At 44.2% G+C, this 23,448-nt stretch overlaps 1 protein-coding gene across 1 annotated transcript; it reads right to left on the minus strand.

The window, feature by feature from the left end:
* Positions 1–195: 195 nt before the first annotated feature.
* zfyve26 (zinc finger, FYVE domain containing 26) lies at positions 196–23,024 on the minus strand. The gene is made up of 43 exons (XM_079287016.1): positions 22,948–23,024; positions 21,740–22,027; positions 21,524–21,599; positions 21,172–21,258; positions 20,828–20,977; positions 20,277–20,616; positions 18,615–18,739; positions 18,255–18,419; positions 18,081–18,169; positions 17,842–17,993; positions 17,540–17,746; positions 16,125–16,733; positions 15,759–15,923; positions 15,478–15,623; positions 15,019–15,259; positions 14,543–14,806; positions 14,239–14,358; positions 13,901–14,071; positions 13,547–13,780; positions 13,140–13,245; positions 11,943–12,787; positions 11,291–11,490; positions 10,869–10,973; positions 10,634–10,756; positions 10,193–10,369; positions 9,161–9,410; positions 8,719–8,820; positions 8,345–8,532; positions 8,019–8,158; positions 7,813–7,841; positions 7,475–7,611; positions 6,999–7,219; positions 6,173–6,320; positions 5,620–5,829; positions 5,248–5,463; positions 4,675–4,872; positions 4,186–4,266; positions 3,978–4,105; positions 3,661–3,826; positions 3,093–3,152; positions 2,729–2,911; positions 2,511–2,561; positions 196–2,326 (listed from the first exon to the last, which is right to left on the minus strand). Exons 2-43 carry the CDS (start codon positions 21,928–21,930, stop codon positions 2,114–2,116), a joined length of 7,809 nt encoding a protein of 2,602 aa, XP_079143142.1. The 5' UTR covers positions 21,931–22,027; positions 22,948–23,024; the 3' UTR covers positions 196–2,113.
* Between the last annotated feature and the right edge of the window lie 424 nt (positions 23,025–23,448).

The raw sequence follows: 23,448 nt of genomic DNA on the forward strand, positions 1-23,448 counted from the left end.
AGCTAGCTTGGCTCTGTCCACAGTGAACAAAAGTTGTAGTTAGCCAGGCTAACTGCTTCCAGTCTTTATGCTAAGCTAAGTTAGCCCGCTGCTAGCAAACTAATGACAAGTAAATTAATAAGTGTATGTCAAACTTTCCCTTTCATTTCAACAAACTTGGCAGCATTAAGCTCAATTTTCTAAATCATTGTTCATTGTTTTTATTTAATTTAATTTTACAGGGGATAGAGAAATCAATTACCAGTACATTTCAAAATCATTAGTCCCTGCATCATGAAAGCAAGAATTACATATTTGACCAAAAGAGGTTTATTTTTGTTAAACTCACTAAGTATAAAGTGCGGCAGTGATGAGACAACAGTCGAAGTTAAGGAGGATTAGAGTGCAAGAATGTCAACACTGGCTTCTTTTCATCTCTTGCTGATCAACACTTCCAGTAACAGGAAGACCCGTCAGTCTCAGTCCTCAGACTAGTGCAGCAAGACAAAGGAACAACACAGTATCTGCTCTAAATAAAGAAGACTTTGACCATGTATCAAGAGTCGTATCCTTGACAAGGCAGCTTCAGAAACATAGTTGATTGTCCCGTAAATTAACTGAAAACATGTTTTGTGGTGGCTATGTTTTTGCACAGTTATCTTGAGTTGGCCAGGGTGTTTCTTAGTGAACAAAATATGCAAAAACAAAATGAAACAGAAAAATATGGCAAAAGTGAAATCCCATTTCCAACATTATTTGATTGATTATCTGTATAAGTTAATCATTGTGGATTTATATCATTCAAACAGATATTTGTCAGGTCTCCCACCAGAACAGAGTGAAAAGCATGATTTAAAATTAGCAACACTCTGGGAAATTATTTCCAAAACAGGAGACACAAGATGAGACATAAAACTAGATATCCAGAGAAAACTAATGAGTTGATATTCTGGATCAAATCAAACTTAATCAATAACATGATCTATAAGCGGGTCCCTTTCTGTATCCAACCTAAAACCTTTACTTTCGTCTAAGTTTCTCAACATCATCTTCAATGCCCTAAAATACCTCAAATCCTGTTTGATATTAATTTCCCTGACCAAAAGGGAATATACGCTGAAAGCTGGCCTTAAAATATGCTATACAATATCAGGTAAAACAGGTAAACAGCTTCATCAGGATTACAAAAACAAGATACTTCATTTTTTCCAGTTTTTACAAGGTTTAAACATGTACCGGTCTTGGCGGAGGACATCTAATTGCATTGACGTCTAAATTCACACTCTGAAACAGTAAGGACACATAAATAATACAAAGAAACAAAAGACAGGCAACACATGTATCAAAGGCCCTCCAGTCAGTTAAGATTTTTTCCCTTTTGGCTGAGGTAGGAGATGAATCTGAGTCAAATACCGAGTTCTTAGATGAGTTTATATTGTGTAACAACGTATCAGTTTACATTGCAGTTTACAATATTTGTTGTCACTCCGGTCCAGTGACATTGTTCCCTCTCAAAAAGTGTACAGCAAACTATCTCCAGAATGGAAATAAAGCACGGTGGTGATTTGTCAGTTTTACGGACAGGAAGGCTGCACAAACATTAAGAGAAAGTAATCGTCAGGATTTCTAGATGTTTCCACTGAAACAGAAACAGCGTTTCACTAACCTGTCCCCCGTTGAAAGCTTCTTGTCTGCGTCACCTCTGACCACACCAGGTATCAATGGTGCATCGCCACACCTAAAAGCTACATCACAGGTTCAGGGAGTACAGGTGTAACTGTAGCAAGAGGAGAATTTGAACTCTTGGAGGTTTGAAAAACGTATTTCCAAACAACTACATTTGAGCAGCGACACCAAAATCATTTTGACTCCTGTGGCCCACATCCACTCCTCAGCACACACCGAGTGTAAAGTGTGCTGTATATCGATCATTATAATAATCTGCATGTAATGTAACATGTGCAACAGCTGCTCTCCTGATACACCCAATGTGCAGTCATATCTATCTGAAGGTTTACGAATCCTCCAACCTCCCGCTGCGTTTCTATAACTGTGTAACATTAGAAACCCTGGATCCTCTTATTTGGGGCTCAATTGTTTTCAAGTGCTGTTGGTGTAATCCCTCGTCATGCCTTTACCTGGCATTGGGTCGGCCCTGGCGCTGCTGAGAGGACTTGCCGTGGTGTTCAGACAGCCACTGGCCACAGATGTTTTGCATCACGGAGTCCTGCGCCCCCTCGGCGGCCTGGAGGACTTCCTGGACCAACGGGCCAGCTCGGCTCGGCTCCAGCTTCACCGCCAGCAGGTACGCTGGTCTCAGTTTACTGCACACCAGGTAGGCTTTGATCTGCAGACGGATGGGATGAGAGTTAGACCCCTGAGTATTTTTAAGAGTTAAGTATAACAACAGGAATAGCAAAGTGACCCGAGAACGAGGTAATTGTGATTTCTATGTCTATTAAAAAGAACAGCCTCAGGAAAGAAAAACCATGATAGTGTCAAGCAGGGGATAATAACATTAGACACACTACCTTGCTCTCTGTGCTCTTGGTCTCCAGAATGAGACTTTCCAGCTCCTTGGCCTAAATCAGATAAAAGGACAGCAAAAAGTCTTCATGACTAATGTGCTGGAAATTGCCTGCAAGCACTTGGCACAAATAAACACACAGACACAGACATCATAGAGCCAAGTCACGGTCATGATTAGTTGTCCAAGTACACCCCGTGTCTCTTCCTTGTCCGTACTCACATCAGCTGGTCCCTTATCGGCAATGGAGACACAGCTGAGGATGAGGGCGTCGCAGTCGTTCTTGGTGGCGGTGCCCGATTCACCGACACATTTGAGCAGCTGCCGTACGGCTCCATACTGCCTCTGGCGGACGAGCCTTTGGCCGGCCCGCACGTAGACCGCCTGGGCCTCCAGCTGGAAGTCCTGAGGCAGGAAGAGAGCGAGAATGAATGAGTTCAGCAAACAATTGGGGGAAATTTGTCACCAGGACAAATGAAGAGTAAAGGACATATGGGGACAACCGTGACATGTTGGCAGAGGTTTGCTTTCTTAAATACTAAATGAGAGCAAATATTTGGCAAAGATCTCCTCACACACAACATACCTGTATGACTCTATATGCAATGCCAAAACCTTCTTCTATGTTTTTTCCTCCAAGCATCACCTGCAATGACACAAAAGACATATTACGCATTTTACGATAAATGATTGAGAGGATGTTCTTATATCTATAATATACATGAAACACAGAAAACAATCAGGCATTTAATATGTTACATTATTCACACAATTGTTCTCAATGAGTTTAAGTTAAACATATTCAAACATGTTTAGGTTTTTAAAAACCATTCCAGTAAAAGCACCTGACCTTAAAACTGAGGTTTATAATACATTCACTTTGCAAATGCTTTCATTCAAAGAGACTGAAACTAAGTGCATTCAAATACTTTGGATTAAATATCCATGACTGGGAGTTAATACCCTTTAAACAAATATCTAATAGTGCCTTGATATATATTTATACTTTTCACATAACTCCCAGATCTCTGATCCAGAGGTTTAACTTATGAATGACATCAGCAGTTAGGCAGTGTGCCATTTTAACAAACTTAATCTTTCTAAAGTAGATTATAGCTTTTTAAGTCCTGCGATATATACAACTGGAACCTCACCTTGCAGGCAACCTCAACTTTCACGGGGCTTCCTCCAAACAGTGTCGGTGGTGAAGTGGATCCGGGGGACGGTAAACTGGTCTTTGGCGCCTTGGAGGAGGCCGCCGTCTCACAGCGTTGGAGGAAGCGGGTCACCTCCAGCTGAAGCTCAATTGTGTTCATATGCCTGACAAAATAAGACAGAAGACGTCCGTACTTTAAAATAAAGAGTCTATTTGACAGGTAGCAAACGCGTGAATCAAATATAATAAATAAAAAGGCAAACGTGTCGATTTATTTCTATCATGTAAAATTGAAATAAAGATGTATTGAATAACCTGGACACGTCGCTGGACGACATCATCTTCCTGAATGAGTTGACCGAAGATCTTTTCCTGACAGCTCCCCGACCTTGCTGCTCCTGCAGGTACGTCCTCAGGTGCTCTTTGGCTTTGACCAGCCAGCGCTGTACAACGTCACGTTCAAGGTACTTTTTTTTTTTTAGTTTTGCAAACTACAAAACTTAAGTCATAAAAAGTGACATACCTGATTTTCTCCCAGCTGTAGGTACGAACTGGCTCCATGAGTGAAGAATCGGATACAGGTCATAGCCGCCCGCACCTGATCCTGTCCAGGTAAACAGCATTTTACGAATTACAATAAGTATAAAAAATGTAACATCACCACAACATCATTCTCCGATGTAAAATTATAAACTTAAAACAAATGTACATTCTTTTTGGGGACTTTTTGCCTTTATCAGATTGACTGTTGGAGTGCGAAATGAAAAAAAAAAAAAAACTCACAAAATTGTACATTTATCAAACTCATCTTTGCTTTGATTTACAAGATATTTTAGAGTTGTACCTCTTTAGGCTTCGTATTAAGGGATCACAAGAAAAATACATAATATAATCTAGAGGCCTGTTTTTAGTCAGTTGGTGTTAAGGCACAGAGGAACATTTCTCTTTCTTTTTCTTCTCTAAAATCTAAAAATGACAATTCAAGAGACAAAAGAACATCAAAGAGTTGAACCATCATGAACTGCTGGAGCTGGTAGAGCGTGTTGAAGTATCCCCGCCGCTGCAGGAACTGACAGGAGGCCATGAGGTAGCGGCTGCACGTTTCCAGGCCAGGGTCAAGTTTTTCCAGTGTGCCCTGCAGCATGCCCAGACGGCCCCGCTCCAGACTGGGCTGCAACACACCCTCTAGAAAAATCTCGTCTGGGCACTCCTGAGCCACGAGAAAGCAGAAAAACATGCGTCGAACTTCAGTACAATTTTCTTCCTGGAAGAAGAAGATGCAGTCGTACTTATTCAATTTCTGTACTGTAGCGATACACTCGGTACTCTGCTACTTGTTAAACCTTACTTTGGTGCAAACAGGGGTACTAAAATGTAATTTTATTGCATTGATGTTGACCAGACAGTGTTTCGGCTGACATCGGCCAGATTTGAGATGTGTCAAAAGTCAGAAGTGGGGTCGGATTATCTTCCGACTTCAAACAAACAACAAAAGAGGATTAAGATTTCCTAAATGAAACGCATCGCTGGTTTAATTAAAACTTCAAAGCATGCCTGAATGCTCTTCACAACAACTACGCCTCACCTTGTTGAGCAGGTATGTCAGAGCCTCCGTCATGCAGTCATGACGCATGTAGAAGCTGATGAGTGCCATGTGAGTGCCGTATGTGTTCAGGTAGTAGAGACACTCCTGGTGGAGGTTGCTTCTCCGTGTCGGACCCTCTGGTCGATCCACAGGACCGGCTTCGCCCAGGGCGTCCTCCAGCTCCCGCAGGGACGCCAAGATGTCCTCACCAAGAGACTGCCGGAGACACACAGACAACACGAACATCGCACGACGGGTCAAGGATTTATATGTGCGCATAAGCGAGCAGATTCACCAAGGATTTCTGTGCTTCACAGTTACATTTTAAAAGGAAAGAAAAACAAAAGAAAAACACTGCCACCATTTTCCTACCGTGGCCAGACCGGGTTGCACAGTGGTCTCCAGGTGCTGGACAACCTCCTGCAGCAGTAAGGGACCCAGGTTGAGCTGGTTGCGATCCACTGGAGCCTTCAGGAAGCGGGCAAACTTCTCCCTCGCTCCAGAAAGGTTACCTGCCTTGAGCGATGCCATCCCCCAGGCCTGCCACACGCCGCCAGGTTCCAGGCCACTCTTGGTAGACACCTGGCATAGCAGCCAAACAACCAGTCTCAGTAAGAACAGCTATGGAATTTAATGTCTGCATTTATCTCATTGAATCATTCAATTGATTGGGATGGTTAATAAGCTGCCTAACTACCTGAATGTTAACCTCAAGGTGCTCTACTTGTTAATAAAATGAGATTTTTATAACAGAAGAACCACGGGGATATACAAATTCAAGGTTTCATAAGCCAAACAAAAAATCTTACAACAGGCAAACATATTAAAACGGAGCCCTGGAGAGAGATGGGTGTATGGTTGAAGTGTGACAATAACTGTGAAATAAGATGAATTTAAAAAAACAAATGAACCTCAACTGCCTCACCTCCACTGCTAGCTGGTAGTGCTCTGCTTCCAACAGCTGGTTACGGAGACGTGTGACAGCCGACGTCTCCAGAATGTCATCCAGAGACGGGATATACTTGTAATTGGCCGTTACTAGAATTTTGAGCACGTCTACTTTGCTGATGTAACTGTGAAAACAGAGAACACAGTAAGAGAGGAAGCAAAACTGTGTGGGTCTTGAAGTATATTTGTGTAAAATCAATCATATCCATAATTTGAAATGTAATCTTGTGTGTGTTGGGAGTGTGCTTATTTAATGTCGAATCTTACTATTTAATTATTCTGCCTACTTGCCCAGCAAATCTGCTGAGACCCAGTACATTACTTCTCTCCTTGTTTTATATGAGGTTAATGTTCTTTGTCTCTGTTCAAAACATTCTGTGGAAAAAGGCCTGAGGGTTAATGCTGATTTAAAACCTGTACCTCTGACACTGTCTGGGCATGTACAGAGTGCACTTGATTGACAGCACACTCCTTCTTTCTGGCAAGACTTCTGTTAACAGGGTTCCGTGGTATTCCTAGAATACCTGCAGCCAATTCCAACCCGACTAAAGGTGTAATTTGAGGTGAGCAGAGTTAATGAAAACCCCTGTGTGGCTCTGCAGGGCCTTTAAGAGAATGACAGGAAATAGTTAAGTGTTTAACTCCCAGGCTTTGAAGCCTCACCCTTCCTCCACAGCCAGAGATAGCGTCGCACTCCTACCTATTAGAAGTGAATCTCCTTTGACCCGTCTCACGCTCACTTTCCCCACCATATAACTGATGGCAGTGTCCTCAACAACAGAAAGAAATGGGTAACATCTTACCTGTCGCATAAGGCGAGATCCTGGCTGCGGCCAACCTTAACAAACATCATCTTAGCGCTGAAGAGCAGCTGCCGCATGATGTCGGTGAGGAGGCAGGCGTCCACCTCTGGATTGGTCAGCTTACGAGACAGAGATCGGCAGTGGCTGATGAGTTGATGACCACATGCCGTTTGGTCATTGTGCAGAGACAAGATTGCCACGCAGAGGTACGCACTGGGAGCCTTGGAGTTTTAGGGAAAGACAATAATTAGTCTCAATAGGTTAATTCAACCGTAAGACAACTGAATAACAGTATAGTGGTCTGTCAACTATGTAAAATGCTAGAAATAAACTCAACTTTAGGCTTGTTATACTGCACTTAATCAGAAATTCTACGTAAAATAATCCATATTGTTCAGTAGAGTAGCATTCAAGGATATTATTACAGGTTGGTGCACTTAATGCAAGTCGCCTGCAATGAGATGAAAATGACTGACCTGTTCGTAGTAGAACTCGCTCCGCAGCAGCTGGTTCTCTGCAGGGTTTGTGCTGAGTTGGATCCGTCGTTGGACCACTTCAGGCAGATGCAGCATCCCGTCGAGAGCTTCCTCTGTGACCGCGGGGCTTCCAGCCACTGCACGAAGACAGAAGAGCAGCGAGAGACGACATCATCATCATCATCATGGCCTCCATACACCACTGATTTCAGAATGGCTTCATTTTGGATATTCCAAGTGGCCGGTGTGCTTCTTCAATCCTACATCCTTTCTTGACACATTTTATTCTCAATCAGAGTAAATAGTTCACATGCCATTTCTGATTTTATTTAATTTACCTTCAGCTGGTTCCAGCTCATCATCAGAACTGAACATGGGGAAAAAAAAAGAAATAAATGAAATAAACACAGTAACATGTCTGATTTCTTTTGTAAATTGTAAATTAAAACCTTCACATTTTTGTGTTCTTTCTAGATATTGCCATTGCTGAAGAAAGAGTTTGAATTTGAGGTTTGCATCACTTAAATGATCTAGAGAGTCTTACTCTGGGTGAAAGAATGCGTAACACTGGTCACAGACTCTGACTTCTTCATCTCCTGGGCAGCCATCGACAGACATCTTATGTTCTGAACACGAGTGACAAACCAGACGGCCACATCTCCGACAATGATGCCGCCTGTTGAACTGAAAAAGCAACAGACCGCTCATTTGGTTGTGAAATATTAAGGGACAGAGGTGAGGTAATTTAATCTGAGGCAAGGTTGGATTTCCTTTATTTCTCCAAACTGGGAAATTTGTTTATATGCCGGCAAGTATTTATTTTTAACTCATGACAACATCGGTGTGCCACCCAGTGTGTTGCCCACTCACCATGGTGAACCTCTCACGCTGGCAGACCATGCACACGTCCCGCTTGGTGTCAGGGACCCAGTCTTTGCGGGCCGGGGGTTGGTCCGGAGGCAGGAACTTGGCAGACGAGCGCCGTTTTCTCCCTGCGGAGCTTCGATCATTCTCCCTGTCCGTGCTGTTTGAGGAGGAGGTGTGTGTTGGCGTGCTGCCTGGAATTAAACACAAGAAAGGAACCATTTAGAAAATCGCAAGTTTTAAACCAAGAACTTCAATCAATAGTTTAACACTCACATAAGAAACGCCATCAAACAAATAACTCAATTACAATTACCATCTCTGTGGAGGATCAATATGTGTATCATATTATTACTGTTGAACAAGTGCAACGGTCTCACCTGCCGAGTTTGCTGGAGATTCGAGTCGACCTGAAGGTAAGGAGCAGCTGTCTCCAGCAGCAGGACATTGCATCAGCGCATCCTGGAGGCTGATTACAGAGTCTGGAAAACAAGCAGTCAAATATTTTGGCACGAGTTGCTGTACTAACTGGCTCTGCTAAAACATGAACTTGTCCCAACAACAATATCTTTAGGCGCACAAGGACATTTTGTGTTTTAAACTTTGATTCCAAGCCAAGAACAATTTTTAAAAAGATCTTTTTTCAAGATGGCACCTGAGGGCAACAAAGGCCTCGTCAGTGTGTGTTCATTTGTATGAGTTTGTCTCAGTTATGTATATGTTACACACATAACACACTGCAGCCAGTCGTACCCACTCTTTGTAAACACATATCTGCATGTGTCGGTGACCGTCACCACACAAAGCTCACTGAGCACTGACCAGATCGAGACCTCTCTCTCGGGGCGCAGGGGAAGTCGAGGGCCTTGCCGGCATAGTCTGCCAGAAGCTTATCGATGTCCTCGGCGCCGAAGCCGGCCTCCTGACCAACCAGGAGGCTCCGCAGGGTTCGCACCGCCACCTCTGCCCAGTCCACCTTCAGGTTCATCAACAGCTGCTCGAGCATCAGCAGGGGCTCCGACAGCAGGGGGAAGTACTCCTGCCTGGCCGCTGGAGGCAAAGTCAGCAACACCTGGAGGATGAAACACATCCGCTGATATTAACACAACCTGAAGATATGGAGCAATTCAGCAAAAACACACATGTTTGACTCGGACTCATCTTGTCATTTGCTGAACACTTGAAGAGTACAGGACTTTAAAATTGGCCGTATCATTCTGTGGCAGAAGATTATACTCGATAACAAAACATTTCCCAGCAGGTGAATTGGAAGAGCTCATCCTGTTCTGCACAATTATACTAAAACTTCTAGCTACTCATATTGAACAAGCTGGAGACGTGAGATTGCTTTTTGACTGAGGCAGGTTTCGAGAGAGTTGCAGTAGTTTAAATGAGAGGAAATAACAGCATGAATTATGAATATATCACTGTGAGCTGCCAAAAGAAAAAGCCTCAGAATTTGGCAGCAGAGAGAAGATGGCTTTGAGGGAAAAGGAATAAGCAGAGCCTCAAATATAATTGCCTTGTGGTCAGACACACACACAAACACACACACGATTGTCAAGCTAAATGAGAAAACGAGGTCATGAGTATGAGCCTTTACATAAGTGGGCTCATTCACAGATTGAATGAAGTTAAAAGACGCAATAAGCTGCATGAAATCAGTGACAAGCGCATGTGATGGGCAACAATCACACATGTTAAAATCACCAAGTATTAGGCGTGTAACTGAGGATTTCTTTTGACCTCTCAAAGGAAAATGGCTGTCTGCGACAGACAGCATGAATTAAATCCTCTGTCAGATAATCACCACTAAATACTATAAAGAATTACATTGGTGCAGCATTGACAGACCTTAGAGCCCAGGTGGAGGGCGTGGATGTGACGGCGGCGTGCTGGAGACACCTGCCTCTGGAAATGCAGAGTGAGGTAGTCAGCCAGGAAGTGACAGGCAGCCAAACCGGGGCGGCGGTCCAGAGCGCGCTCACAAACGTCTAGGCCGACCACAAAGTCCGAGAGGCCCTCCAGTAACTAAAGAAAATAAGTATGATACGAAGCACATTAACAAAGGGAGAGAGGAACTGTCACAGTAGTAACTAAACGCGTTAGTTAAACACCTACAAGGCTTTCTCTCCTCTACATACAGGAGTACACATTTACAACGATGGGAGTATGTTGTACGCATCTGCCTGAAGTCAGGATCAGATTAGTGATCCCTGACAAAGGGAACAATATTATTTTAAAGCCCAAAATGGATTTCAGTCTAAAGTTAACCGGATGTTCAGTGGAGTTGACCTGGAAAGCCTCGTCTGTCTGTCCCTTCTCCAGCAGATGAAGCAATTGCTCAGTCTGTAGCTGCAGCCTCAGCTGGTCGGATACAGGATAGAGCTCAACCCACTGTGCACAAAGAGCAAACTCCTGCAAAAAATAAATAGATGATTTGCATCACATGTAGAAACAAATATGTGTTTTAGAGATTAAGTTGTTCCCAGGAGCAATGAGCAAACTGCTGCAGGTGCGTTGTACTTACTTTTGCCTCCACCATCATAGATAACAGGGACTCAGAGTTAGTCTTCGACTCCGTCCTCAGCTCCTGCCACGTAGCCCAAGGAAACGGAGGCTGTAAATTCAGCATCTGCGACAAGAGAAGAAGAAAACAATCACAATGTAAAGTCAAAATATGTCACATGACAGTCTACTCATGACAAACTATGTCAACACCAGACAAAAACAATATGTAGCGAATGCCAAACTTGGATAAAAAGGTCACACAGGTGCAAGGACAGGTGTATTTTTATCATTCTATCAACAATTATCACTCTCCTTTCTGTTGTTTTGACAGCTTCTACATGTATCTACTTGGTTTGAATGCATGTATGACCACTTTGCTGTATAGATCCCTCTGGAGATTAAAACTAGGTCACTTCGTCTCAGTTGAGCTCTATTAATTACCGAGTGATAGATGTCCAGTTCTTTCTTCTTGAGCTCCAAGTCCGTCCTCAGCGAGGTGTCTGTGCTCGGGTCGTTGAGGCAGAACTCGAGCAGCTCCAGGCAGGCGGACAGAGGCCAGCGCTCCAGAGCCTGGAGGGCAACGCGCGCTCGAAGGTTAGCATCCCGAACGCGGAACAGCTGACCGATACCTTTATCTCCGTCTGAAGATAAACAGGAAGAAGAACAACAAACATCTTAGTTGCATTGATAACAGTTGTAAAGTGACTGCTGCACTCAACATATGTTGTTTTAAGGAAGACACAAAATTGGAAGGTAATGTCTTAAATGTGTTTAAATGTACTGTACATATATATTTACAGTGATGTAAAACACAGAAAAGAAGTAAATCTGCACATATGGAACCAGTGGATGATTGGCATTTTTGCCTAATAAATTACGTTAATTGTTGTCAATATAAAATGTACTGTTGATCAACGTAAAGCGACATGTACGTGCTGCATATACATGTAGCTGGGCAACAACAATGTGTTTGTTACAGATGGAAGTTAGGTGGAAGCTCATATTAAAAAGCACATCAAGTGTCACCAAAGCATTAGATGAGCTTCAATATGCTGCCTTCTGTTAAAATGCATCATTTCTCATCATGCCTCACCTTCTAAGGCAGCACAGGCCAGTAGGCGGTCTCTTAGCGCCCCCTCCTGGCTGCAGCCTTGCCCGTACAGCTCCAACAGACTGAGGGCTCTGCTGAGGTCTCCGGAGGACAGAGCCTGCTGGAAGGCATCAGCAGCCACGGCCTGGGCAACTTCATCTTGAGGCCCAGACAGCAGGAGACCGACGACGGGTTTCCCACAAACAACCGCCCCTAGTCCGGCAGAACCCTCCTCGCCCTCACTTAACAGGAGGGCGCCCAGCAGCGGCTCCGCCATGGTGTGAAGGTAGGACCGGAGAATAGGGAACTCCTTCAGGAGGTTATCTGCTTCACGAGAAATCTGCTCTCCATCTAGGGCAACCTCTTTACGGCTGCTACGGAAATAGCCAGACCATCCGGAGGTTTGTATCCGGGCGGTTTCTCCTTTGCAGGCACTCAGACACGCCAGTGTGGCCAGTAAAGGGGAGCGAGACTTGAGGAAAGACAGAGCTGACGGTGTGAGGAGGAATGAGCTTGAGGAAGAGAGGGAGGAGGAGGAAGAGGATGGTGGCGAGGTGGAGAGGTTGGTGGCTGTAGGGGAGTGGTCCTCCACCGAGTCCTCAGACTCCGAGCTCGGCTCGGACTGAGGCTCTGTGATTCCCAGAGTCGACACGTGCTCCTGAGCATGCTGTTGGAGCAGGACGGACAAACTGGCCACACCGAACACGCCGTCATCTTTCTTGGCCCGATTGGAGTCGCCGTCATCAGCTGGACAGGAGATCCACACAGGCAGAGTCTCACAGCATCGCTGGACAATCACCTGCTGGACGCTCAGTCGCAGACCTTCCTGCTGCAGCAAGGACAGCACTCTGGGGAGTTAACAGGACATGAAATAGTTAACTAAGCTGTTGCCTTCACACCACTCCTTTTTATCTCATTTCACCTTTGTTGTAGATCTCCTCTTTCACGCCATCATTAATGGATGCTTTAGCAGCGACCACAGAGTAATATTAAATCATTTTTCCTCATTTTGCGGCTCTTAAAGATAACAAAGCCTCCATTGTGTCACAGTTTTATTCAGGGAAACTAGAATTGCACCGTGTATGACCATTCCTACAGCAAACCAGCTGTTGAGGCTCACATCGTAGCTGCAGCTCAGGTAAACTTGTCTTACAAGAACTGCAGCCTTATGCAAGCGTGTTCACATTGACTGTGCATTACCTGTCAGGAGACACCTGTCTGTCGAACAGCAGGTAGGAGAGGAGCTGAAACGGGGCTTGAAGCAACACCAGCAGTGGATTCCCGAGCTTCACTTCGCTGCTCTGATCTAAGAGACACAGTAAGAGAGGCAAACCAGAATAAAACCAGGTGTAACAAGCAGAAGAGTCCCTGCTGGCTCACGGTAAAGTCGGTATTTAGGTTAGAATTGCAGTAGTTTGGTATAAAAAGTGAGCGTATTACTAAGCACCTCCAGTACCAACTGGGATAATGAGTGTTGTGACACTGAGATAGTGCCGTCTGAGCACTATGCTCTTAAACTACTGAAACTTTTAAAGAGCTGTTGTTAGAGGTTGCATGTTAAGATCAGCATCTTCCCAAAACACATCAACTCCTCGAAGAGAAATCACCTTCTGAACCAAGGCTGCGCACTAACACAGACGCCAGTGTGTTGGCGTAGTCGAGGAAGCTGCGCACGTAATCTGGTCTGGCGAGATCTCCGCCTGGCTCGAAGGGGCAAAGCTGATCCAGAGAACGAAGCAGCTGCTTCATGCTGGAGCGCACTGGGTGGGCGTCGAGCTCCGACTGCTTCAGACTGGCCTGTTCAACCAATTGTGCCAGCAGAGCGCTGCCCACGCTGCCCTCTGTTCAAACGAGCGGCAATCATCAATCATACAGACTTTCCCACAGAATGCCAACGTGGTACAGCTCAGATTGTACCTAATTGTATCTGACAAGGCATGACAAACAATCAAAGAGCCGACCTGTGCCATCTGTAGCGGTGCTCAAGATGTGCAGGGTGGTCTCCAAACGTTGAGCGAGACCGAGCCGAGCAGCGATGGACTCTTCACTCAGGGCTGGGTAGCAACACAGGAGCACTTCCTGGATGCAGCAACCAAATGGGCTGGTGAACACTTGGTCTTCCCCAACAGCTTCTATGAACAAGAGAGGATCCGTAACAAAGAAACAATTATGCACATTTCATTCATTTTTCATATTAAATCTCTGGTCAAGAAAGTCATTTTGTCTGCAGGTCATTTTAAGATGTAATTACACATTTTCTTTTTCCCCATCATGAAAATGTTTGAGTATTTGTATTCACCTGTTTTGACAGAGCTCTTGTTCGTGGCAGAATGAGTCAGGATCTTGTTGATCTGCTGTAACACAACAGGAAATCCACAGATCCCCTCAGAATGTGGAACCTTGGGGTCAACTCTCACTCCTGGGGAGGCAGACAGGGATTAGAATTACTACATGTGCAAAGCTGCTAATAAACACATGACGCTGTAGTTGGTCTTGTTTCAATTTCCATGTTCAAGTAAATCTGCTCTGCACCATCTATATAAATCATCATGATCGCTAAAAATTATTCCAAGAAAGACCCAAATACTCTAAAAACTGCAGACCTCGAGCCTCCAGGCTGCTGCTGAGTCTGCGCTCCGCGGTGTCCAGCAGCTGTCGGGACGTCTTCCAGAGCTGACAGTGGCAGCAGGCCAGGTCGAAGGCCGCCATGGCTGCCGGGCTGAGCTCCTCCAGCAGTGTGTAAAGGAGGCCAGAGGGGTCTGAGGTGCAGCGGCTCAGCCAGTAGCCGTCCTCCAGTGAGTGCATTGGGTGAGCAGGGGTGCTGAGGAGACGGTCTGCTATGTCAGAGATTGAGTAGAAAGCCACTCCTGTGGGGAAGAAACACACAAGTCAGATCCTGAGTTATCTACTGTGCAAGACAAAAGGTAATAAAACCATTCAAATGTAAACCTGGTATATCTGGCTGCGCAGAACTGTCATAAGCCCGACCAATAATTTCATTGGTCAGTGTCAGTGACTATTTAATTCTGCTTGAACTAATAGAAACATAAAATCTTAAGTAGGAAAAAATATGTCTAACCTGCAGCAGCAGCACTTCCGATGGCCTGCAGGGTTGACAGCCCACTGCTGCCCAGCCGACTCCTTCCTGCCACCGACACAGCTGCTGTCCCCAAACCCTCTGAGGATGAGGATGAAGACCTGGACTGGCTCTCCATCTTCTGCTCCACCCGTCCCAGCTCCACCAGCACTTCATGGTAGTGTTCCATGAACACCAGCTCACCACAACAGGCAGACGCCTCCAGATCAAACACCAGAGACACCTGCAGAGAAGCCACGAAATACACCATGGAAATACAAAGGTTTACCTAAAGCATAATCAGGCAGTAAGCAGACGAGTTGTGAGAGGTGTTATTAGTTATTAGTGGTAGTAATACTATATTAGTAGTAGCAACAGTATAAAATGTACTTTGTGTGTCAAAATGAGGAACATTGACTTTTAAGCTGCTAAAAAGTAAAAGGTCAAGCTTGCCGCACAGACCTGATGAGCCTCCATGAAGTTTCCTCGGTGGATGCAGGACATGAGTAGAGACTCTGGAGGGGACAACATGGCGGGGACAAGCCAGCTGTGTGGCCCTCCGCATGGACAAACCTCCAACTCCACACAACCTGTCCCTCCTCCACCATCTGACAAAGGACAAATAGACACTTCATAAATCCACACAAAAAACAAAAGGCTTTCAAAAAAAAAAGAAAAAAACTTCGGGGGACAAAAGCCTGGATTTAAGTCACGTAAATGACAGGCTGTTGTGTGTGCGTTACCTGATGCACTCGTGCTAACTTCTCCATTCTGTTTCTCCACTGAGGCTTGTCTCTCTGTAGCGCGTCTCCCTGGTCTCTTCCTTCTCCTCAGGCTCGAGCTCATGCTGCGTCCCAGAGAAGTGACGGGAGAGCTGACCGCTGACATCTGGAGAGGACTTACTGAACCTGCAAGTCAATTTACCGTCAAGACTGAGAGAATTAACGCCGCAATTCTATCTGAACTCATCCAGCACTGACGCAACGATAAGAAAGACCGCACAAATTACGATGAGACACCAGTCAAATGTTTGTGAATTTTAGTTGTTGATTTTCCTTTGCTATGTCTTGCATGCAGAGAGAACTAAAGAACTATCTTGTCCATCTCACCACTTCCACTGCCCCAATTGCTGGTGATGATCTGCAGCCTCCACTGAGCCTCTGCAGTGCGTTTGGACAACTTCTGCAGACGAGGCTCGAACGTCTCAGCCGTCACCGAGCAGCCGAGGTTCTCCGCCGCCTCGGCCTCTCGAAGAAGTGCTCCTCCCGCCTCCTGGCCCTCCTGGCCCAGCACACGCATGCCCTCCAACCCTTCTTTCAGCAGCTTCAGGAAACCCGTCATGGCCGTCACGTCGGACAGAAACCCCCTGCAGCCCTGGATAAAGTGCCCCAGCTCCAGGTGACTACGGTGGGCTGCTGATGGTGAACTTGAACGTAGCTTCTGGTTCTCTTTCCTGCTGTACTCGGTCTCATCCGTCTTTGCGTCGGTTCCCGATTCTACATTTGTGTTTCTTGTATCCGCTAAAAGTTCTGACTGAGTGACATTCCCTGTGTTCTGGTTCCAGTTTGTTTCTTTTTGGATCTGCTGGGAAAAGTCAGTGGTGGACAGGAAGAGAAGGGAGAAGATGTTCTCCAGGAGCTCCAGGCGGAACATGGCAGGAACGGCCTGCAGATAGAGCTGACACTCTGACAGGTAGTGCTGGAACAGCACATGGTAACCTGGAAAACACAGCAAACGGAGAAGATAAACAAAGACAACCTTGTCAGCTTTAAACAACAAGATTCTATTTATCGTATTCCCACTACAGACGCGACGCTTGCTGTGTGTTATCCCTGCAGTGGATGACCTCATCAAACTAGACTTTGCAATGGGATTTAAAATGAAAGGAAATACTCGTGATTTTAACCGAGAGTCACCATAATATCAGTAAGTATCCAGACTTTACTCTGATCAGACGAAAACAAAATAATGATCTGGATGCCGCGATAGCTTTGGTGCATCAACGCAATGGACAGATGCAAAGATATCACCATATTTCATGACGGTGCACTGTCACACCAGCGTGTGCATGTGGCATTTCCTGTTTACTGGCATCGTCTGTGGTGCGACGAGATTAATCCAACCTCACAAAGTGATAGTATGTGGTTCCTTTTTTTTGTTGAGATTTTTTTTCTTGCAATGCTGTGACTTTATAATCTCAGATAATATTTGCATTATTTTCTCACAAATTTGTTTTTATTTTTCTGTGAATTTCTAAATTTAATCTTGGAGATTTAGAATTGTACCTCTGAATATTACCCCCTCACCCCCAGCTCTGTTTTTCTTTCTTTTTTTAAACATACAATGGCTCTTATATGCAGCTCTACCAAATGTCTTTAAATGTTTTGTCAGGTTATCCATGAGGACAGCACTGTCTACTTATTTTGCAACAAGATCATAATCAGCTTCAATTATCAGACCATAAACTTTTTTATCATCAGTCAATAAACTGAAACTTCACCGCAGAAAAGAAAAGCTTCCGTACCTTCTGAGGACGTTGGGGTTTTGGTTTGGTCCACTTCTGCGTCAGAGAGCTGCTGCTGCTGCATAGGCTCACACTCGGTGCAATTTGAGTACTTATGTGCATTTACACAAAGAGCATAGATGGCATACTTCATGGCACAGAAGCCCTGGAACAAAACTATGTTCCTCTGCACACCAGAGCCAAGATTACCGGCCACCTCGGTTTCTTCTGCAGGGAAAAGAAAATTACATTATTCTTTTGGCAGTCGACCCAAAAGCATTCATGTGACATTCAACAAGAGAGGGGACGACGACGACGCTGACCTGTTCTTGGTGAATTTGGCAGTTGCTGCAGCAGATCCAGTATCTTGCGCTCCTCAAACTGAGCCAAAGGAGTCAGAGAATGCAGAATATAGAGGGCGGAGTGATTGTCCAGAGTGTGCAGCTGTGCCAGCAATGCCTCCATGGAAATCCCTCTGCACAGACACAATTATAAAAGATGTAAACATTCACAATAAAGAATGATTGAGATGGAGTTAAATGCCGGTCAAACAAATGCTTACGGATTGTTGTTTTTACACCATTCAAGTACTCCAAGCTGAGAGGACAGAAGATCAGAAAACTCCTGCAGAACAGAGTCATTGGCTGGGGCCTAAAAAGAAAGCGTGTGTATCAGCAAATGACACTTAATAGCTGTAAAATAGCTGTAGAGGTGGCGGTACGAGATGACGTCTGACCTGCTCTCGGTGAAGGATGCTGAGCAGCGTTTGAGCCGAGCTCAGACGGCGACACTGAGTCCACCCGAGGAGCAACAGCAGACGAGATAAAGGCTGGAACTCCAACCTCAGTAAGTCTTTTAGCGGAGAGAAGTCCTCCTGTTTAATCAGGTCAAGTGCAGTAACCTACAGGAAGCAACCAATCTTATTACATTACTGCATTTCATCGCATGTGATCGCCAACCAACTGCACTTGACGATCACGATCCAGTGCTTATCATGAAAAACAGAGTCGTGATGCTACTGAAAGAGGACTGTGTACACTCTAATTTAAATCTGATTACAAAACTAGTTTGACTATTTTTCCAGCGGTTTACTTACCAGGACCTGCTCAAGGAAGTGCTTTCCACTACTAAGGCACTCAAAATAAATGGTCTTCCAGATGGATGGACGATCCTTGTGGCAACATAAACTGAGGGCCAACTTCTTGGCTTCAGGAAGGTCCACTAAGAGGGCGATATAAGAGTGGAAACAAGTTGAGCACTACGATCCAGAACAGTTACAACAACGGGTTTTCAAATGGCTATGAAACAGTCTCAATTAAAGAATGATGTTTACATTTTCACAGGCAACGTTTGGCAGCGAGTAGTATGTTTACCAGGGAGGTAGAGATTTACAGACGTTATATTTTGTGGTTCTGGCTGAAAATGAGGAAAGATCAACAAAGAGAACAAGAAAATAATTGACTGTAGAACAAAAACTTGAATTACCACCTTGCGGTCACATGTCTTTGTTCAAGTTGCACCTTACAGCCATGTGATCAAAATGTCACAGGGACCTTGACCTTTGACCCATTGACCACCACATTCTAATCAGTTCATCCTTGAGTCCAAGTGGATGTTTGTGCCAAATTTAAAGAAATTCCATCCCGGCGTTCCCCTAAACATTACGTTCACGAGAATAGGATGCAAGGAGGTGTGGAAGTACAAACAACCCAAAACATAAAGTCCACGGTCACGACTCTAGCCAACAGAGAGGCACACGAACCTAAAAGAGACGGTGATGGAGCACGAGCGAAAACAAGAGTCAACCGTGGTCAACAAATGGAGAGAATTGCTATTTCAAAAGGATTGAAAACCGATCCTGAATTGTCTGGACTGAATTGTGAGTTTTGTGTCAATAAAGTTGTGTTTTGGTGGTTCAAACAACGTTTACTTAGTTTCACCATCGTCATATTTACACAGACTCTGTAAATAAGATATTCTGGGAGGCATTTAGGGGTAAACAATTGCTCAACATTGCATTGCGTGTCTTCTTTTTTTTACGGTTTTCCTTGATATCAGTTTGGTTTGTGTCATTAGTCAAATATGAAGAATAAATGTCATCATTACATACAAGCTACCATCAAGCACCCATCGATCTCCACTGTTGGTTTAATGCCACATTGTAAGCAAACAGATCCTTAAATGAAAGAAAATCTATGTAGACGCTAACAAAACTGCAGAGGAGTAAGAAAAGCTGTCACGTGTGAAGTTTGAGACACTAAGTAAAATCTGTTGAGCGTTCGCAGCCACAGAAGCAGAAGTGTGATTAAAAGAGAAAAAGAAGTGATGCCAACGTTTGCCCTTTAAAACTGGAAGCTCAGACGGCAAAAAAACAGGTGATTGAAATATATTATATTCGTATTGGTACTATAAAATAAAAAAGAGACAACCTGACTGCTAAAACAGCTCAGAGGAGGAAGTGATTTATAGGAAGTTGCAACATATACGGCTATTTTACAAAGCAGCCTGTTCTAACTAATCAACTTGGAGATAACTTAAAGGGACACGTCAGACGTTTAGACTGAAATATGTGTTTTACTTAAAGCAAATCCTGATGATGCAAAAAGCATGTTAACATCAAATAATGCTCAACTTCTATTGATGAATTCAAGAGTCGAAGGAGAGAGACGTTTACGCGGCACCACAACCCGTTTCTATCAGAATGAGCAAACCTTCCACGGGCTTCTGTTATTATCGGAGCTGAACACAATCGGACTACCTCGTGTATCGGGCGCGCTCCTCAGCAGATGATCCCTCTGAAGTCTCAAAGAGACGGCGCAGTAAACGGAGACGAGGGCATCGCTCCGGGGGCGGAGCAGCGAGCTCAGGATCCTCTCCTCCTTCAGGGGCTTGTCTCTGGCGGCCCACAGCACCTCACACAGCGCCTCCAGCTGCCCGCCGCTCCGACCGGAGCTCCATGGCATCACAGACAACACGGCGTAGACCTCCTCCACCCACTCCGCCACCTTCTCCGGCCTTCTCTCCGGTTTTCCCAGTACCTTCATCAGGTGTTGGATGAAAGTGTGCTGCAGAGTGTGGTCCTCTGTGCATGACTCGTCCTGTCGGAGGAGAAAAATATATACGTAGACTCAAAAGTTTGATCTCAACTTATACAAGTAATGGGAATGTATTGTTCTGTCTCTTCTGACATCCATAGCAATCACTTTTATAAATTGAATGGTCCATAAAAGAGGTTCTTTCTTTCTATTTTTACATTTATGTCGAGCAATATATAGAGATTTTAATAATTTTGCTTTGTCGTGACTCTACCTGTAAGAAGTGCGTTAAAGACTGGGCGAGTCTGGGCTTCTTTTTCTCCAATAAGGTCCGCAGGCAAGACTCAACAGCCGCATCTGTTGAGCTGGAACCCTCTGGAGCTCTTTTCTCAGACTGTGTGTCCAAGAAGGCCGTGTGCAACTCCTGCTGAAAGATAACTGATCTCAGTCTATAGTCACAACATGTAAAACAGAACACATCAAGTTAATCTCAGTACACTTAGCCTGTGTGAACAGAACGTTTTGTCTCAATCTAATTAAAAAAGGTCAACGCTTTGCTATCTAGTTTTTACAACTTCATTATCAACAGCAGACAAAATGAGATGAAATGATAAGAACCTTGAGAACAGTGTCTGGTATGCTCTCTGAGCCCAACTCCTCCAGGAGGAGAAGGAACTCCAGCTCTCTCCTGACGTCGAGAGGGACCTGAAGTGGAACAAGAGTCGAGTTATTTTGTCACATCATTTCATAACACAATGAAATGTAAAAGAACACAGCGCAATTATCGAGCTTGTCTTTCGGGTCGCAACAAAAGATTTGACCAAGACATATTTTGTAAGTTAACACAAACAGAGATGCTCTCAGATACCAACATACAGCTGGAGGATGAAGTAACTAAACATGTCGTTTAAGAGTAACTCAAATAAGCACAATAGAGCGAGCTGCGATACCGGATTCTTCATGGTGTTACCTGCTCTTCTGTCCATTTCTCCAAAACCTGAAGCCAAAACCAAGCCAGTTTGTGTGGACTGCCCACAGACTCCCATCTGCAAAATAAACAGTGTCATTAAATTCACAGCACAAGGGTTTGGTTTTGGGACTTTTGCAGACTTATAACAGTACTGCCTTACATTTGATTTATCTAAGAATTCACAATGTCTCGTGAGCATGCAGCTGCGCGACTCACTTTAAATTGTAAGGATGGCAGACAATAGCTTTGATTATGTCTCGTAGGTTTTCTGAAAGTCCCCCCGTTGAGTTAACCAGCTGTGGCACACAGGCATTGGCCAACTCCCACTCTCCATGCTGCAGGCACCTCTTGAAGTACTCAAACAGGTCCCGAAGAGAGGTCTCAGCCTCACGGCCGAAGGGATGCATGGCCACTTTCACTGGGACACTCCTCTGATCAGCTGTCACAACTGGAACAGCAACGTTACTTCCATATAGCCAAGGAGGACGCTCAAGCTTTCCTCACCTGAAACGGAAGTTTGACAAAACAAAGAAATGCAGATATTCTGTGATTATAAAGTCAATATATACAGAAGGATAATTGTTTAAACTAAATATAATCTGGAAACAATCATACATTCACAACTTTTGGAAACATGCAGGTGCTAATTTGTTGTTTACTTTACAGATGATTAGTGTAGTATGATAATCTACAAAGTCTTTGTCTTTTAGAGCCATTCATTTATTAAACAATGGGCTTTGTTGGTTCTGGATAAGCAGCTCTCTACTGAACTATACACATTGGATTTGTTTCCACACAGTAAGTCATGTATGGCAGTATCAGTGAACAACATGTATAATGGAGTTTGATTTAATATTTCATTCATTTTATACAGGATTGCTATGTATTTTAATTGGCATTGACACATGCTATATGGTTTGCAGCATCATTTATTTTATGTGATCACTCCCTAAAATAGATTTCTGACACTGTCAATATCATAATCTATTGTTTGTTTGTTTTGTAAACTAAAAATAGTTAACTGAACTTGCTTGTTAACAATATTTTACATATTTTCTTCACGTCACTCAGAAGCAATATCTGAATCATAGATGTGGGATGTTTTACAGCAAGTCTAACGTTACTTTTAGTTGTCTTTCAAAACAAACCACGAAAGTTGAGAAAGAAATCAAAACAGCTGTGCAGTGAGCTGCTCAGTCAGCGGGACTAAATAAGCCTTTAAATACGTCAATGTTTCTATCGTCTCTTCTCAGATTTGACAGCTAACTTACCTTAATGTCTCCAGTTAGCTAGCTTTAGCTTTAGCTACAAAATCTTGCTGACTGGCTGTAGCTGAAACATTAAGTTAGCTAACTTCCGTAACAGCTGGCAAGCACACACATAAATCAATAACAAGTTAGAGAGTATTTAATGAAGTTACTTACTCATTTCTTTATGATGTTTCCCCCGAAAATGGGGACTATTTACACTCCCAGCTACTGTTTTCTCTTGAGCTGTTACATTAGGAGGCTAGGTGCGTGTTAACGACGGTCATGTGACAAAACCAGCTGATTCTCCAAAGCTGGTTGGTCAAAGGTTGGCACGAGGTGGGCGTTCCTTTTACTGGTGCCTTCAGGTGCTATCGGAAACAGTATCTACATACAGCCTGATTATTATTTACCCCACACATATATATATAATATATATATATATTTATATATCTTTATTATAGAAATATGTAGCAGGTCCGCTGCAAACCAGCGACAGAAAATCATTGAGATAAATGTGAATGAATGAACCCACACGTTCACATCAGTCCCCCAAAACAACCCTCTTCTACCGACTTTTTATCCAAATCATTTGTATTGAACTGAAATATTCAGCTTGTAATATCTCCCCCCCCCCCCCCCCCCCCCTGGGAGGCTGTCTCTATGACAACTAATGGA

This window comes from Melanostigma gelatinosum, assembly GCF_949748355.1.
Source record: "Melanostigma gelatinosum genome assembly, chromosome: 16".
Classification (NCBI taxonomy): domain Eukaryota; kingdom Metazoa; phylum Chordata; class Actinopteri; order Perciformes; family Zoarcidae; genus Melanostigma; species Melanostigma gelatinosum.